This window comes from Gnatocerus cornutus, chromosome 7 (assembly GCF_029298725.1).
Source record: "Gnatocerus cornutus isolate USDA-ARS CGAHR chromosome 7, icGnaCorn1.1, whole genome shotgun sequence".
Taxonomy (NCBI): domain Eukaryota; kingdom Metazoa; phylum Arthropoda; class Insecta; order Coleoptera; family Tenebrionidae; genus Gnatocerus; species Gnatocerus cornutus.
Genome location: NC_142239.1, coordinates 13,012,461 through 13,027,096, shown reverse-complemented (window position 1 = coordinate 13,027,096; position 14,636 = coordinate 13,012,461). Strand labels below are relative to the sequence as shown.

Genomic DNA, 14,636 nt, shown 5'->3' with positions numbered 1-14,636 from the left:
TTTTTATACCTAATAAATCCAAAAACTTTTACTAAATGTTTGAACTTTCTTTTTAAATTAAATTTTCCTAAATAATCTGAAATTTTTCTATTGTAAATATTATTTGATTCTTAGATTTTTTCGAATCTCCACGTTCTCGCAGATTCTCTCAAATCATTTTAGATTCTTAAAATGTTTTGTTATAAAATTCCCGAGCAACCATATTTTGTGTAGAATTTATCATACTTATCAAATATTTTATCTTCCGTCTGATGTAAAAACAAAATCAAATTTACCATATCTATTCTCACTAATGTATAGAAAAATATTTTAATTTTAATATGTGTATTGAAAATTTAGTAGATTCCATTATTACTTCTTCAAAACTTAAATTTTAACTCACCTAAATTAAATTTCCAAGTTCAAATGCACACACGTTACTATGATAACACATTTTTATTGCAATTAAAAAAATAATTTGATAAGAAAGAAATCGCATCCACATCAATAGAAAATTATTAAAATTTTGCTAAACCAGTTTAGGTAGAAGTTGATAAGATTCTTTGTTGTTGACAACAAGAGCAGTGACGTTTGTTTCGTGTTGACAGGATATTTATTACGTACTTGTTTTTAAAAACTACTTCATAAATTTAACCACAACGCTATATCAGGATTTCCTCCTATAGAGACGGAAATTGAAAATTGTTCCTCTTTTGAAAGTTTCTAAAAAAAATTGAATTTTAGAATTGAATTACATCGTTGCAATTAATTTTATTTTTTAAAGACTTTCTGTCTGTTCGTCAATAAAAATATCACATAAAAAACATATAAAAAAAATCAATAAAACTAACATTTCTCTGCGTGTTTCTCTTTACTTTCGTCTTCCTCATTCCATTTTTGCACTCTCCCCGACGAACAAATCGCGAAAAATGTACCACCAACTAGGTAAATTCCTGCTGCTATCCAGAAGACTTTCCTCCACAAAATTGGGTTTTTCTACAAATCATTAAACTTATTTCATATTAAACCAACACTGATCTCACCTTATCACTCCCTAAAAATCCCACAGTTAACGGCCCCATAATTGAACAAATCTGGGAGCTCCCATTACTTATCCCCATGAGAGTCCCAGCATGGTTGGGCGCCAGATCTATTAAATTGACCACACCTCCAGAATTCGCAAAAGCAGTGGCGCTAACCGCTACCACTAAAAGTGCTATTGCTTCGGTTTTCTGAGAACTGTTGATAAAACCGAGACCGAATAACGCGAGGCCTGGGATGAAAGTACCCATGGTGTTGAACACTTTTCGTGTGGTACCGATCGAAAGTACTTTTTTGGAAATGAGTTTGTCGGCTATGGGGGCTCCGATGAAGCTCATTAAAAACATGACGAAGTAAGGGAGGGCGGAGAGCTCGCTGTTCTGAAATTATGAGATTAAAAAGAGATTATTTTTAAGAGGTACTTACAGATTTGATGTCGAAATCCATGATGTTGCTCAAGAAACTAGGGATTTCGGCGAGGAGAGTCCAGATGCCCCAACTTTGCGCCCAGCTGGTTACCAGGACGGCCCATACGGGGAGGGAGCTCGCAATGGATTTCCATGGTGTTGGTGCTTTCTGTACAATCCCATTAGACATCGGAGTACTGAGAAAGGTACCTTACCTTCTTTTTAATGGTTTTGACAGAGTTACCACTTTCGATGTACATCCGCTCTTCCATGGTAATTCCTTTATGCTCAGCAGGCGAGTTTTCCGCGAAAATCCCGAAAATGATAGCCCATAGTACACCAGCTCCTCCAAAAATATAAAAGACGTACGGCCATCCCCATTTGGAACTACATAGAGCCCCACTGAGAAGCATGGCGATAACAATTCCCAAACTTGAGCCTCCATACACGATGCTAGCAATTCTGGTACGTTCATAGAGAGGCGCCCATTTGCTTACCAAGTTATGGGTTGATGGATAGAGGAACCCTTGGTTTAGTCCCTGGATGACACGACACAGTATGACTCCCGTGGAACCTAAAGTTCCCGCCATCACTGGGACCAGAGCGTTGAAAATTGATCCGATGATCATGGTACTAAAAAGAAACCACTTTGGTCCAAAGTACTCTCCTAGTTGACCCGCACCAATTTGGGGGACAATGTAACCCCAGAAGAACGAAGAGAGAATTGCGTCGGTGTTGTCCCATTCAGGGTACGTCTACCATAAAGAAAAAACAAAAATTAAAAAAAAAGTACTTTTATTTTGTGGTACTTACAGGAATGCTCGGATCTGGAGGCGTTTCTTCCGTCATTGCTATAATTGCGACGGATAAAATAGTACGATGTCCGTTAAAAATTAACAGGTTGAAGAATAACAGTCCGAATTGGATGTGACGAACTCCGATCCATTTTTCTGGAAAAAATTGACTTATTATGATTGTTGATCACAAGTTGAAAATTACTTGGGAAGGATTTTTCTGGTGCGGTCATTTTTGGAGTCAGCTAAGTTAAAAGTGATCTTTGAGATCTTGTTTCTGCTTATAAAAAGACATAATCTAATCATTTAGAATACAATTATCTTTATTAACGACAAAAGGTACTTCTGGAGGTACTTCATATCGTCAGTGTCAGTAGCGCAATAGCCAGTTTGTTGAATATTTTCCATATTCATAATGATAAGACTATTTATAGACGTCGATCTGAAAAGATTGTACGAGATTAGGTGTTGGTTCTTCTGTATAATAAGAGAATTTAAAATAAATATTATTATTATTATTAAAAGCTACTTGTACAATTTAATCAAGACTCCTTTCTCTTTTTCATTTATTCCAATTTTGACAGTTTCCAACATGCAAAATTTTATGGCCGAAAGTGTACCATCAGTACCACCTCATCAAAATTTTTGAAAAACAATTGTGACAGGTGTCAACTCAAAATTTTGATAACAATTTCCATAAAATGTTTATTTTGACTCTGATATTTTCACAATGCTCGTTATCGACATCTGAAGATTGTTTTGGCGATACTGCAAAAAGCCAGAAATTTTGCTTATTACAGTTATCACCAGTTTTCATATCTGATCAGATTAGCCTATTGAACTCAGAAAAACCCAAGAAAACTTAAGAAGTTACCGACCACTCAAAATTGTATTAATTGGGTACAAAACGTTTTGAACTCAACATTATCTTCTTTGTTGTCATGACGTTAAGAGTAATTGTCATGGCACGTGCTCATCGCACGTCAAAATTTCATTCCGGTTTTTTACTTGTTGACTTTCGGTGTCAAACTAGTTCTTGTTTTCGTTCAAGCACTTCCGATTTCTTCTGGAACCAGAAGGAGCGAAAAGACGTCGAACTAATCTGTTCCTCCTACTGAGGTCTGAAGTCTGAGGGACTTGATAAATCTCAAAGATCCAAAGTTTAAAAGGATCTTAAGAATCTATAGGATTTAATCTGAGAATTTTAAAGAATCTATAGTATCTAAGGTATCTTGAGAATACAAAACTTCAAACTAAAGTAAGAGTTCTATAGGAATCTAAGAAATTGAAAGTATCTAAACGCATCTAATATATTCAAGGAATCCATGGCATCCAAGATATTTAAGAAAGTTCAAAAAACCAAAACAACAACAACTAAAACAAAAACCTAAACATTAAAAGAATCCAATAGCATCTAAATGTCTGAGTTTACAAGAACTCGTCTGCACAAAATAAATAAATAGAGTTAACTAATCTCCATCTTATCTTGTCAGACGAAATTTTTAGACGTAACAAATAAAACAGGGCTGTCTAGAAAGCAGAAATTTATTAACAAATAATCACACTTTTTCTTCTAACACGCCCTTCTCTTTTTTTTCTTCATTTCTGTCATCACCATTCCAACTCTGCAACTCCCCCGAAGAACAAACAATAAAGAACGTTCCTCCAACCACATAAACCGCCGATGCCAACCAAAATACCTTCCTCCATAAAATCATGTTCGTCTATAAAACTTTTTCTAAAAAACACCTCAAAGAATTATAAGACATTACTTTTTCATCCCCTAAAAACCCAACGGTCATGGGTCCAAAAACCGAGAAAATTTGTGAAGGTCCGTTTGTTAGTCCCATGACAGTACCAGCATGGTTCGGAGACAAATCCACGACGTTCACCAAAGCGCCGGAGTTGGTAAAGGCGTCGGAACCAACAGCTAAAATGAGGAGGAGAATTGTCACGTTCTTATGGGAATGATCCACGAAGCCTAATATTAACAAGACAAGTGCGGGGAACAAAGTACCACAGGCGTTGAAAATTTTTCGAGTTGCACTAACTGAGAGGATGTTACGTGCGATTATAAAGTCTGCAAGAGGTGAGGCGAGGTAGTTGACGAAGAACTGGACGAGGTAAGGAAGGGCGGAAATTTGTCCATTCTGAAAAAAATAGTAGTATTAGTACCATCACCACCACCATCAATACTGACCGATTTAATATCGTAGTGCATGAAACTATTGAGGAAACTTGGTATTTCGGTTAGCAGAGTGAAGTTCCCCCAGGCTTGACAAGAGAAGCTAGCGAAGATCGCCCAAGCAGGCCACGAAGTCAGGATTTCTTTCCATGGAGTTGGTATCTTGGTCTGATCGGTACTCGCATCGCCCTGAATGTACAAAAGTTCTTCTTCAGAAATCCTCTTGTGTTCCAAAGGAGAGTTAACAACAAAAGTACCAAACAAAAACGCGAAACTTATTCCCACCCCTGAATAAACGTAAAAAACGTAAGGCCACCCCAAGTGCGATCCTGACAGCGCTCCACTAAGTACCATCGCGATTACATTTCCAAGAGTGGTTCCAGAATGTACCACACTCATCACCCTGGTTCTTTCGCAGAAAGGCGCCCATTTGCTCACTAAGATGTGTAGACAAGGGTAAAGGAAACCTTGATTGAGACCTTGACCAAGACGACAGATTATCACACCTGTAGGTCCCCAAAGAGACGCCATGACTGGAATTAAGCCAGTGAAAATAGATTCGGAGATCATGGTACCAACCAGGAACCATTTTGGGCCGAAACGCTCGCCTAGTTGACCAGCGATGGGTTGGAGAAGCATGTACGCCAAGAAAAAGGACGCTAGAATCACATCAACGTTTCTCCATTGTGGATATGTCTGGAAACTCTGTTTTAACAAGTGAGTGGTACTTACACGGGACTTACAGGTATATCAGAGTTCGGAGGATTATCATCAGTCATTGCAATTATAGTGACTGATAGACAGGTACGTTGGCCTAAATGAATGACCAAACTGAAGAAGAAGAATGTAAATTGGACGTGACGAACTCCGATGCATCTTCCTGAAGACAAAAAAATTCAATATTGGTACCAAATAGTCGGTGGTAAACTTACTCGAGCAAGATTTTTCATTTGTTGGTTCCATCTAGTTGGTACTGTAGGATTTGAATTGGTTCTTACACCTTCCAACTGTAATCTTAAGATTTTTTTTAATTTAAATTGAATTGTTCGCGTGATCAAAACTGTTTATTGCTTGCAGAGTCATTCGCTAATTTAATTATAATTAGATCTGGCCACGTGCATTTTTAGATAATCGCGGAAGTGTGACATAATTTAGTAGAATTTTTAAAATCACTTCAAGTTAACAACAATAAAAGTTTACAAGAATTTGAGTACCAAAACGTGATCGATAACCAATTGCAGGAAAATTTTGATAACGAAGATAAACACAACAATACGAACACATTGCAATCAATGTTATTGATTAAAGTCATCGTCATCTACTTGATGTCCATAAACAAATCTCATTTTATGCAAAATTTTATTGTTTATAAAATTATCACACTTTCTCTTTGTTTTCTTTGCTTTCTTCGAAATCGTTCCAGGGTTGCAGCTCCCCTGACGAGAAGACAATAAAAAAGGTACTACAAACCATGTAGATACCAGATGCAAGCCAAAAGACTTTTCTCCACAGCATCAGATCTGTCTGTAATAACACCATAAGATGGTACCAAACAAAAAAAATCTTACTTTATCAGTTCCTAGAAACCCCACGGACATTGGTCCTAAAATCGAAAAGATCTGAGAAGTACCATTGGTTAGTCCCAAGACAGTACCAGCATAATTTGGTGATAAATCAACAATATTAACTAAAGAACCGGAATTTGTGAAGGCTGCTGCTCCAACGGCAATGATAAGAAGTACCAGTGCTAAATTTTTTTGGGAGCGGTCGATAAAACTAAGAGCGAACAAGGCGAAGGCTGGTACCATGTTACCAATGGAGTTGAAGACCTTTCTAGCGGTACTAACAGAAAAGATTCTGCGGCCAATAAGATAGTCCGCCATGGGCGCCGCAATAAAGTTGCTGAAGAACTGAGCAACGTATGGGAGCGAAGAAAGTTCACCACTCTGAAAATTGAAAGTAGTTATCATAACAAAACAACGAAGGTACTTACAGATTGAAGATCGTAAGACATGACGTTGCTCAGAAAACTCGGAATCTCAGTCAAGAGAGTGAAGTTGCCCCATGCTTGGCAACAAAAACTGACAAAGAGCGCCCACACGGGTAAAGACGTCAGGATTGATTTCCATGGTGTTGATATCTGAAGAGTGAATTCAGCGCAATAATTGAGGGTTAACTTCTTACCTTTTTCTTAATTTGCACGGAAGTACTTGCTTCAATATACTTCCTTTCTCCTTCAGAGATCGTCTTATGCTCTGAAGGCGAATTCGCAACGAAGATACAAAACAAAATTGTTATGATCACTCCAGCAGCCGCGTAGAAATAAAACACGTAAGGCCACCCCAGCTGCGAATCTGAGATAATTCCACTTAATATCATCGAAGCAACAATTCCTAAGGGTGATCCTGAATGAATTATACTCGTCGTTCTTGTTCTTTCAGAAAACGGCGCCCAGTTACTAATAATAAGATGGAAACAAGAAAAAAGAAAACCTTGACTAAGCCCATGACAAAAGCGACAGATCATTACACCTGTCGATCCAAAATTCACCGCCATTATTGGTACGAGACCATTGAAAACTGATCCTGAAAGCATGGTACCAACGAGGAACCATTTGGGGCCGTAGCGTTCCCCCAATTGGCCGGCGATGGTCTGAGTTAGCAGATACCCCCAGAAAAACGACGACAGAATTGTATCAGTGTTGTCCCATTGCGGGAATGTCTAAAAGGTACGTTTATTTGAGTCGCGTGAAGATGGTACTTACTGGTATGTCTGAGCTTGGAGGATTTTTAGCAGTCATTGCGATAATAGCGACGGACAAAGTGGTACGTTGACCGAAGAAAACTATTAAACTACAAAACATGAGGAAAAACTGGACATAACGAACCCCAAGACAACTCCCTGGAAGTGGTCAAAATTAAGAGTAGGTACAATCAAACGAGAGTTTTACTTGATTGAGATTCTTCAACTTCTTTCAATTCGGGCATTTTTGGGTACTAAAAGAAACAACAGTAGAGTTGAAGCTTTTGTAATGAATTTTTATCTGAGGTAGCTAATCTAATCAACGGAATTCTAATTTATATTAATTTGAAGACATCACGATTGGATGTAATGATCTCGAAAGACACTTGGAATTAGTGGCTATCGACAATGGCACTGTTACTTAGCTACTGTTTTTGATAAAAGTAACGCAAAATTAGTTCAAGGTAAAAATTTCCAGGGAATTATCATATCTAAAGAAAAATGAATGGGGAATTTAAATTGCCACTTTGCGGCTTTGGGGGGGATAATTGTTGGAACACATAGGTGCATAATGACTAGTTTCGTGACATTTTAAATTTTGTCAGTTTTCATTAAGATTTCAATTTTATCAAAATTTTAGAGTCACGAATTTCACGACTTCAATCCACCTCTGAATCTTTAGAGCTTTTAGATGCTTTCGATTTTTGAATCGGTCTTCGATCTAATCTAAAATCTAACCGACTAATTCCTTAGCAATCACTTCAGCTTTTGATTTCAAAAGCTTTTTTATCAACTGCATAGCAGCTTCATGTGACTTACTAGAAGATAAACTCCAAATTCTGTCGTAAAAAAATTATTGAACATTTATTTACATGTAAATAACTACAGTTCAACTTTCTTTTTGCTCTTTTCTGTCCTGTCTTCATCCCTCTCGTTGTCATTCCACGCCTGCAACTTCCCAGTAGAAAAAACAACGAAAAAGAGCCCACAGACCCAGTAAATTCCAGCCGCAATCCAAAAGACTTTTCTCCACAACATCAGATCTTTCTACAAAGAAATTTTAGTACCTACTATTTTATTAAAGTAACAATCGGTACCTTATCATTGCCTAAAAACCCAACAGACAACGGCCCCAATATAGAAGAAACCTGAGCAAATCCGTTGAGCAGCCCCATCAAAGTCCCAGCGTGATTCAGAGACAGATCTAGCATGTTCACTAAAGTACCACAACTAGTAAACGAAGTAGCACCGACCGCTACAATAAGAAGTACAATTGCCAAGTCTCTGTGAGTACTATTCACAAAACCAAGGGCAAAAAGAGCACAACCTGGAAGAATGGTACCGAGCACGGTGAAAATCTTCCTGGCGATGGTAACAGACAGGATTTTTTTTTCGATGAGTTTGTCGGCGATGGGCGACGTGATGAAGTTCATGAAGAAGTGAACCAAGTACGGAAGGGAAGATATTTCACCATCCTGGAAGAGTTGGTAAGTTGGGGTAGTACCACAACGAGGAACTCACTGAATGAATGTCGAAATTCATGACGTTGCTAAGAAAACTCGGGATTTCCGTGAGGAGGGTAAAAGTACCCCACGTTTGGGCGCAACAACTTACAAAAATCGCCCAGACGGGGAGCGACGTCAGAATCGCCCTCCAAGGAGTTGGGATCTGAAACTTTCAAAATAACTGAAAATCTATGGATTTAGCTTCGTACCTTCTTGTTCTTATTCACCGAATTACTGCTCTCAATATACCTCCTCTCTTCAACCGAAATATTCTTGTGATTTGCAGGAGAGTCCACCTCTAACACGGCAAAGAGAGCAGCCAAGACAATTCCAGCTCCGGAGTAGAAATAAAATATCCACATCCACCCCAACTGCGACTCTGCGATGATTCCACTGAAAATCATCGAAAAGACATTGCTATTATAGCGACAGATAAAGCCGTTCGTTGCCCGTAGAAGATGACCAAAGCGAAGAAAAGCAGCTTTTTGGTTGAGATTCTTCAGGAGGGGTTGTTTTGAGTTGAGACATTGTTTGGTTCTAAGATTTAGTTTTTCAAGTCTTGAGTTTTGTTATACTTTCATTAGATATAATCTAATCAAGGAAAGGTAAAATTTACATTACTTTATAATGGACTCTCTTATTGAGATAATTGCATAAAATCATTGAGTACTTAATCCTTATTGTTTTTTAACGCGTGATAATTTTGTATACGTCAGAGCACTACTGTGTGTACAAACATTTGATAAAAAGTGAACTCCGTAAGTTGATAAAGATTGAAATTTGAGTTTATAAGCTTATATAAGAGCGAATTTAACAAATGTTTTAAACTCAAATTTCGAAACTTCCAATTCTAACTCAAGACAAAAGTCAGAAAATGTGAGTCTGTTGTGCTTAACTACAAAATAAACACCAAAATAGTACAATTTAAATACAGCATATTACACAAAAAAGAAAAAGAATCGAATATGGGTAGTTGCCTAATATTGGATACCACCGTAACTCAGATATAAAAAGCGAACCATTAGTTACCGCTACGTCATTGGCTGCGGTTTGACAAGATTTCAGGTCCTAGACTCCTCGCACTTGCCAGTTTTTCAATATGGCGAAAATAACAACACGAAAGTCTTTTGTGCTAATTTGAATATTTTGTTTTTGTGGATTAAATAAGTTTATTTACTATAAAATTTGAGTTATTGGGTAAGTAAATCATTTTTAATGTTTGTTTTATATTAAAAATCAATAAAAATTAATACTCTGGCATAATGAATACCGAATTTTTCTCTCAGAAACAAAGTATGCTAAATTCCGAATATTGGATACTTTGGTGCCTTCAATATTCGATATCCAATATTAAGTAACCATGTAATTGAATGTTATACATGGTGTTTATAAATGTTTCTAGCATCAAGGGTGGGTATAAAATGTCAAAGAAATTTGCCGCTTATTATAAATGTGGGTTTAGGTTTTTCAACTTCAATCATAGAGCAAAGTAAGTTTTGATAAGAAAATTGTTCTAGTTGTGGTTTGAAACCTGAAAATCAAAAATTTGAACACAAAACCGCAACTGAAACTGATATCCAATACTAGGAAACTTTTTTTAGAGCATCAAATTTATGACAAAATACATATTTGAATATAAAATAAAAATCGTGTATTTTTTGTATTTTAAACGTATACAGGACGTCCTAGAACTCATGACCCAGAGAGCAAGGGAGGGTGCCCGCAGCAATACAGATGGTAAATTGTAAAACAAAAATTGCCTAAGTTTAATAGTATTCGAGAAAGGATAAAAAATTAACAACCAATCCCGGAAGCTGATTCTAGAGATGGAGTAAAATTTCCAAGGCAACGAGAGTGTAATGTTCACCTGACCAATAGACGATAGTATGTGTCCATAGTTACCGATTTTCAAATTCTGTTCAGCTTCCGGATTGGCTACCGTTTTTTTTGTTTTAACTTGATTATTTTTTGAGCTAGAACATTTTTGTTTCGAAATTTTGGTTCAGAATTGTTGCCTTTATAAGTCTTTTTTCTCTGGGTCACAAGTTCTGGGATACTTTGTATATTGTAAAGTAAACATTTCAAACTCAATATAAATAATAATTTAATTATTTCAATTTAAAATCAAGTATTTTTAATATATTTTTTTAAAAAGTATCCAATATACAGTGCTTTGGACGTAAAATCCAAAAATTTGGACCACCTGTACAAACGGGTAAAGAAATGTATCTTTTACTTCACTTTTTGCAAGATAAAACAATTTTTTTAACATTTGTTTGAACTATCGCAATCTAACTTATCAAGACCAGAAATAACCGAAATCGTTTTATAGATTTTAAAACCACAATTGTCGAATATAGAATGATAACTTTTATCGGGTTTTAGTAGCAGTTGTATCAATAAAATCCAAATTAAAAAAACAATAATTAATCTCTATAAAAATTTTATTTCAAATAGAAATGCAGTCAAACCTATTTTTGATCGACGTCCAACTCAAGCAGCTGCAGTGCAAATTCCCGCAACACGAACAACAACTAAACTTCTCTTTCAACCAAGAATACCATTTCTTAAAAAAATCCTTGATCTTGACTCCTGCAATTTCATCCTGTTTGGTGTTTTAATACTGTACTATTATACCTGCTTCTAATCCAACACCGGTGTCGAAATTCCACGATTCTACTTCTGCAGAAGCAAAAACGGCGTAAAAAATCCCGGACAAGAAGTAAATAGCAGCGGCTATAAGAAACATTTTCTTCCACAATTCGGGATCTTTCTGGAATTTACAAATAAGTGGTATAATTTTCTATAGTTCTTCTTACTTTATCGGTGCCAAGTAGCCCCACTGATAGTGGTCCCAAAGCCGAGAAAACTGTTGTGGTTGTATGAACTACCGATTGAACCACCGGTGCGTGGTTTGGTGTCAAATCCACAACATTAGATAAGTATGTTGTTTGACCAAAAACTGACATGCTCACTGCAAGAACTAAAAGTGCAACTGCTGCGTCTTTCTCTGTGCTATCAACAAAAGCAAGAACTATGAGAGCGGTCATTGGAATGAACGATCCCAGGGAATTGGAGATTTTTCTGATCAACGTCGTATTGCTGGATTGTGTACTCATTAGTTTAACAGTTATCGGAAGAACTAGAAAATTAACACCCAGTTGAACGAAATACGGAACCCCTGCCAACTCCCCATCCTAAAATTTCTTGTTAAAAGTCGATTTTATTTGGCTTCAACTTACTTCACTTAGGTCGAAATTCATAATGGTACTCATGTAGGTTGGAATTTGGGTAAGAAGAGTGTAGGTACCCCAACACTGGGCGCTACCAGCGACCAGGATAGCCCATATGGGTTTAGATTTGACGATCGACAACCATGGGGCGGATTTACTCTAAATGAAACATGGCTACAATGGCTAAAATAAACAGGCTTACTTGTCCAGTTTCGCGTTGAGGTTCTTCAGCAACACAACCTTCTTCAGGGACACTACGTTCTTCAATGTATTGCTGCTCTTCTACTGAAATTCCATTATGGGTGGATGGTGAATGCTCCGAGAACGTTGCAAAAATAATCCCCCAAATTATCCCCACCGATCCAAAAACATAAAAAACTACAGGCCACCCATTTTTGGAACCTGCTAGTTGTCCTGCCACTGGCATACATACAGCTGTTCCCAAAACCGCTCCGTTGTATACAATATTAGACACTCTCGCTTTTTCTTTTTGGGGCGCCCATACTTTAATTAAGTTATCAATAGAGGGGTAAATAAATCCTTGACATAGCCCTTGGAATACGCGACATATTATGACACCAGTGGAACCATAACCGTCCGCCATAACCGGGACAACAATGTTAAAAACGCAACTTATGAACATACTCATGAGAAGAAGCCACTTTGGGCCTACAAACTGACTTAGTTTAGCTCCACTGATATTGGGGATGAAATAAGCCCAGAAAAACGCAGAGAGGATTGTGTCAGGATTTTTCCATTCTACGTGTTGCTAAAAACAGCACTGACAAAAAGACGAAGAAATTACTACTTACTTTCACTTCTTCGGGTGAAGGAGCTTCACCAGTCATTGATACGATGGCCACTGATAAAGAAGAGAAAATTCCAAAGTATATGACGAGAGTAAAGAAGTATAGAAGGTACTGAAAGCACCGAACTGGGATTTTAGCCCACAATTTGCGAGATGTAGAGAACATTTGGCAGGCTATTGTTTGCACGTCTGCTATTTTTCTTAATCTTGCACAAATTGGCACATTTTGGTATCTGAGATGCACCAATTATTGATAAGAATCGTTCTAAAAAAATGGAAGGATAAAATAAATCAAAAAATAAAGATAAACTGAACCAGTACTGAATTGAACGACTTATCAACTTGTTCATTTGGCCATTTTAATTGGTTTAAAACTAAATATACTGTTTATTTACGATCACTTAATAACTCGCTTGTGGACGAATAATGATGACTAAAATTAGGTCCTATGCAATAATAAAATTCGGCTACTCTGATTAGCTAAAATTCGTTTAATAATGATCATAGTAAAATTTTGGAAAACATTTGTACTGAAGAAGTGGAAAGTTATTTCTCTAGTAGAATATCCTTCTGATTCCAAATTGCAAACTTCTAGAGCAAAAGAGACCAATTTTAAGAATTTTATTTAAAGATCCTCCCCTTCTTCGTAACAAAATGGAGAAATCAGAATAAAACCCAAAAAAGTATTTAGTGATTGGTTGCTATTGTCTTCATCAAAGTGTTTTTTATTACAAAAAACGCAACAAAACAATCAACTCGGTTGTGGCTTCTCATTCCTTGACTCGATGTGCAAAACTGTTTATTGGACGAATTTTTTAAGCTAATTTATGCACAAAATAGAATCACTTCATTGGATGTTGATAACAAAAGACGCACAAAACGAAAGAAGTGGAACTTTAAATTAACTGGGTAACATTTTTCTTGGCTTTCGTTTATTGCATAAAATACTTTTTATTTACGTATATACAGGGTGTTATGTAAGTAAAACATCAAATCTTACCTGAAGCATCAGATTGCTTAGAGAAACTGATCACTCTGTATATAAGTAAATATTAAAAAACTGAAAAAAGAAGCTTATAATTGCATTTTTAAAAGTACAGTTGTTGAACTAAATTTGGGACTGTTTTATATAAGTAACTATTTATACGTCATTTTTCCTGCAGAGTATTTGTAATTTACAAAGCAGCCTTTTAGAAATTAGCATGATTTTAAAGGGATAACTTAAATAACATAATACTATAATAAAATATTTGTAAATCTTTCATTCAATCAACAAAGACAAGCTTTTTATTGATGGGTGACAATTTTACAAATGTGACAGTTCAAATTTGACATTCCGTAGTAATAGCAGTAGTTTTAAAAAATCTGCATTTGGGAAATCACTCTGCTGAACACCCAATTACAAATTATTTTAAATTTAAAGTCTACAACAAATTCTCTGCAAGAAAAATGAGGTCAACTTGACACTAAACTTAATCTTATCTCTTCGCAATTTGATAAAATCTACTCTTTTACACATACATAAGCCTTTAATACCGGAATTAGTTTCAATATTTATTTTATCCTGTTCTTCATTTTTTTTTTGTTTCGGCCATGGTTTTATTTTTATTCTTAGTTCATACTATGTATTTACTAAGAACTGAGGCAGCAGTAGTTAAGATACATCAATGATTAATTTCAGATAAAATGAAGATTCAACGTTGTATCCAAAAACCAAAGAAATAGTGCAGCATCTAACTTACGACAATAAAATAATTTTAATCAAATCTTTAATTCTACTACATTTTCTCTATGAATGTGTAGCTAAGAGTTAGCACCCACGTGTTTAAGGACCTTCGTACGCCACTTAGAACTATAGAACCTGTTTTGTCTATCTTATGTGTATTTCTTGTTCTATTGCATTTTCACTGTTCCCTTTCATTATGAGGAAGCAGCAGTGGCT

The 14,636-nt window shown here is 36.3% G+C and overlaps 5 protein-coding genes across 5 annotated transcripts; all 5 read right to left on the bottom strand.

Moving 5' to 3' along the window:
* Nucleotides 1-804: 804 nt before the first annotated feature.
* On the bottom strand, nucleotides 805-2,498 carry LOC148171150 (putative inorganic phosphate cotransporter). Its single transcript, XM_088040926.1, has 6 exons — nucleotides 2,427-2,498; nucleotides 2,241-2,377; nucleotides 1,643-2,182; nucleotides 1,447-1,596; nucleotides 1,023-1,400; nucleotides 805-975 (listed from the first exon to the last, which is right to left on the bottom strand). Exons 1-6 carry the CDS (start codon nucleotides 2,452-2,454, stop codon nucleotides 826-828), a joined length of 1,383 nt encoding a protein of 460 aa, XP_087897052.1. The 5' UTR covers nucleotides 2,455-2,498; the 3' UTR covers nucleotides 805-825.
* A 1,252-nt stretch (nucleotides 2,499-3,750) lies between these two features.
* Nucleotides 3,751-5,427, bottom strand: LOC148171149 (putative inorganic phosphate cotransporter). The gene is made up of 5 exons (XM_088041461.1): nucleotides 5,339-5,427; nucleotides 5,150-5,286; nucleotides 4,422-5,102; nucleotides 3,994-4,371; nucleotides 3,751-3,945 (listed from the first exon to the last, which is right to left on the bottom strand). The coding sequence occupies exons 1-5, from the start codon at nucleotides 5,367-5,369 to the stop codon at nucleotides 3,781-3,783; spliced, it is 1,392 nt and encodes a 463-aa protein (XP_087897587.1). The 5' UTR covers nucleotides 5,370-5,427; the 3' UTR covers nucleotides 3,751-3,780.
* Nucleotides 5,428-5,697: 270 nt separating this feature from the next.
* LOC148171148 (putative inorganic phosphate cotransporter) lies at nucleotides 5,698-7,568 on the bottom strand. Its single transcript, XM_088041463.1, has 6 exons — nucleotides 7,357-7,568; nucleotides 7,171-7,307; nucleotides 6,591-7,127; nucleotides 6,400-6,546; nucleotides 5,975-6,352; nucleotides 5,698-5,930 (listed from the first exon to the last, which is right to left on the bottom strand). Exons 1-6 carry the CDS (start codon nucleotides 7,391-7,393, stop codon nucleotides 5,784-5,786), a joined length of 1,383 nt encoding a protein of 460 aa, XP_087897589.1. The 5' UTR covers nucleotides 7,394-7,568; the 3' UTR covers nucleotides 5,698-5,783.
* A 462-nt stretch (nucleotides 7,569-8,030) lies between these two features.
* On the bottom strand, nucleotides 8,031-9,057 carry LOC148171147 (putative inorganic phosphate cotransporter). The gene is made up of 4 exons (XM_088042294.1): nucleotides 8,863-9,057; nucleotides 8,670-8,816; nucleotides 8,246-8,623; nucleotides 8,031-8,195 (listed from the first exon to the last, which is right to left on the bottom strand). Exons 1-4 carry the CDS (start codon nucleotides 9,055-9,057, stop codon nucleotides 8,031-8,033), a joined length of 885 nt encoding a protein of 294 aa, XP_087898420.1.
* Nucleotides 9,058-11,102: 2,045 nt separating this feature from the next.
* On the bottom strand, nucleotides 11,103-12,889 carry LOC148171146 (putative inorganic phosphate cotransporter). Its single transcript, XM_088042293.1, has 6 exons — nucleotides 12,699-12,889; nucleotides 12,089-12,655; nucleotides 11,896-12,045; nucleotides 11,473-11,850; nucleotides 11,291-11,426; nucleotides 11,103-11,245 (listed from the first exon to the last, which is right to left on the bottom strand). Exons 1-6 carry the CDS (start codon nucleotides 12,858-12,860, stop codon nucleotides 11,103-11,105), a joined length of 1,536 nt encoding a protein of 511 aa, XP_087898419.1. The 5' UTR covers nucleotides 12,861-12,889.
* Between the last annotated feature and the right edge of the window lie 1,747 nt (nucleotides 12,890-14,636).

Coding starts and splice junctions, on each gene's coding strand:
- LOC148171150 (XM_088040926.1), bottom strand. CDS start 2,454: ATGACCGCACCAGAAAAATCCTTCCCAA. Junction 2,378..2,426: donor ACCAGAAAAATCCTTCCCAA/GTAATTTTCAAC, acceptor AATTTTTTCCAG/AAAAATGGATCGGAGTTCGT. Junction 976..1,022: donor GATTTTTAGGGAGTGATAAG/GTGAGATCAGTG, acceptor AATGATTTGTAG/AAAAACCCAATTTTGTGGAG.
- LOC148171149 (XM_088041461.1), bottom strand. CDS start 5,369: ATGGAACCAACAAATGAAAAATCTTGCTCGA. Junction 5,103..5,149: donor CTCCGAACTCTGATATACCT/GTAAGTCCCGTG, acceptor CAGAGTTTCCAG/ACATATCCACAATGGAGAAA. Junction 3,946..3,993: donor GGTTTTTAGGGGATGAAAAA/GTAATGTCTTAT, acceptor AAAGTTTTATAG/ACGAACATGATTTTATGGAG.
- LOC148171148 (XM_088041463.1), bottom strand. CDS start 7,393: ATGCCCGAATTGAAAGAAGTTGAAGAATCTCAATCAA. Junction 7,308..7,356: donor AGTTGAAGAATCTCAATCAA/GTAAAACTCTCG, acceptor GACCACTTCCAG/GGAGTTGTCTTGGGGTTCGT. Junction 6,353..6,399: donor TGTCTTACGATCTTCAATCT/GTAAGTACCTTC, acceptor TTCAATTTTCAG/AGTGGTGAACTTTCTTCGCT.
- LOC148171147 (XM_088042294.1), bottom strand. CDS start 9,057: ATGATTTTCAGTGGAATCATCGCAGAGTCGCAGTTGGGGTGGATGTGG. Junction 8,817..8,862: donor CGGTGAATAAGAACAAGAAG/GTACGAAGCTAA, acceptor TGAAAGTTTCAG/ATCCCAACTCCTTGGAGGGC. Junction 8,196..8,245: donor GGTTTTTAGGCAATGATAAG/GTACCGATTGTT, acceptor ATTTCTTTGTAG/AAAGATCTGATGTTGTGGAG.
- LOC148171146 (XM_088042293.1), bottom strand. CDS start 12,860: ATGTTCTCTACATCTCGCAAATTGTGGGCTAAAATCCCAGTTCGGTGC. Junction 12,046..12,088: donor CTCAACGCGAAACTGGACAA/GTAAGCCTGTTT, acceptor TGTTTCATTTAG/AGTAAATCCGCCCCATGGTT. Junction 11,851..11,895: donor TGAATTTCGACCTAAGTGAA/GTAAGTTGAAGC, acceptor AAGAAATTTTAG/GATGGGGAGTTGGCAGGGGT.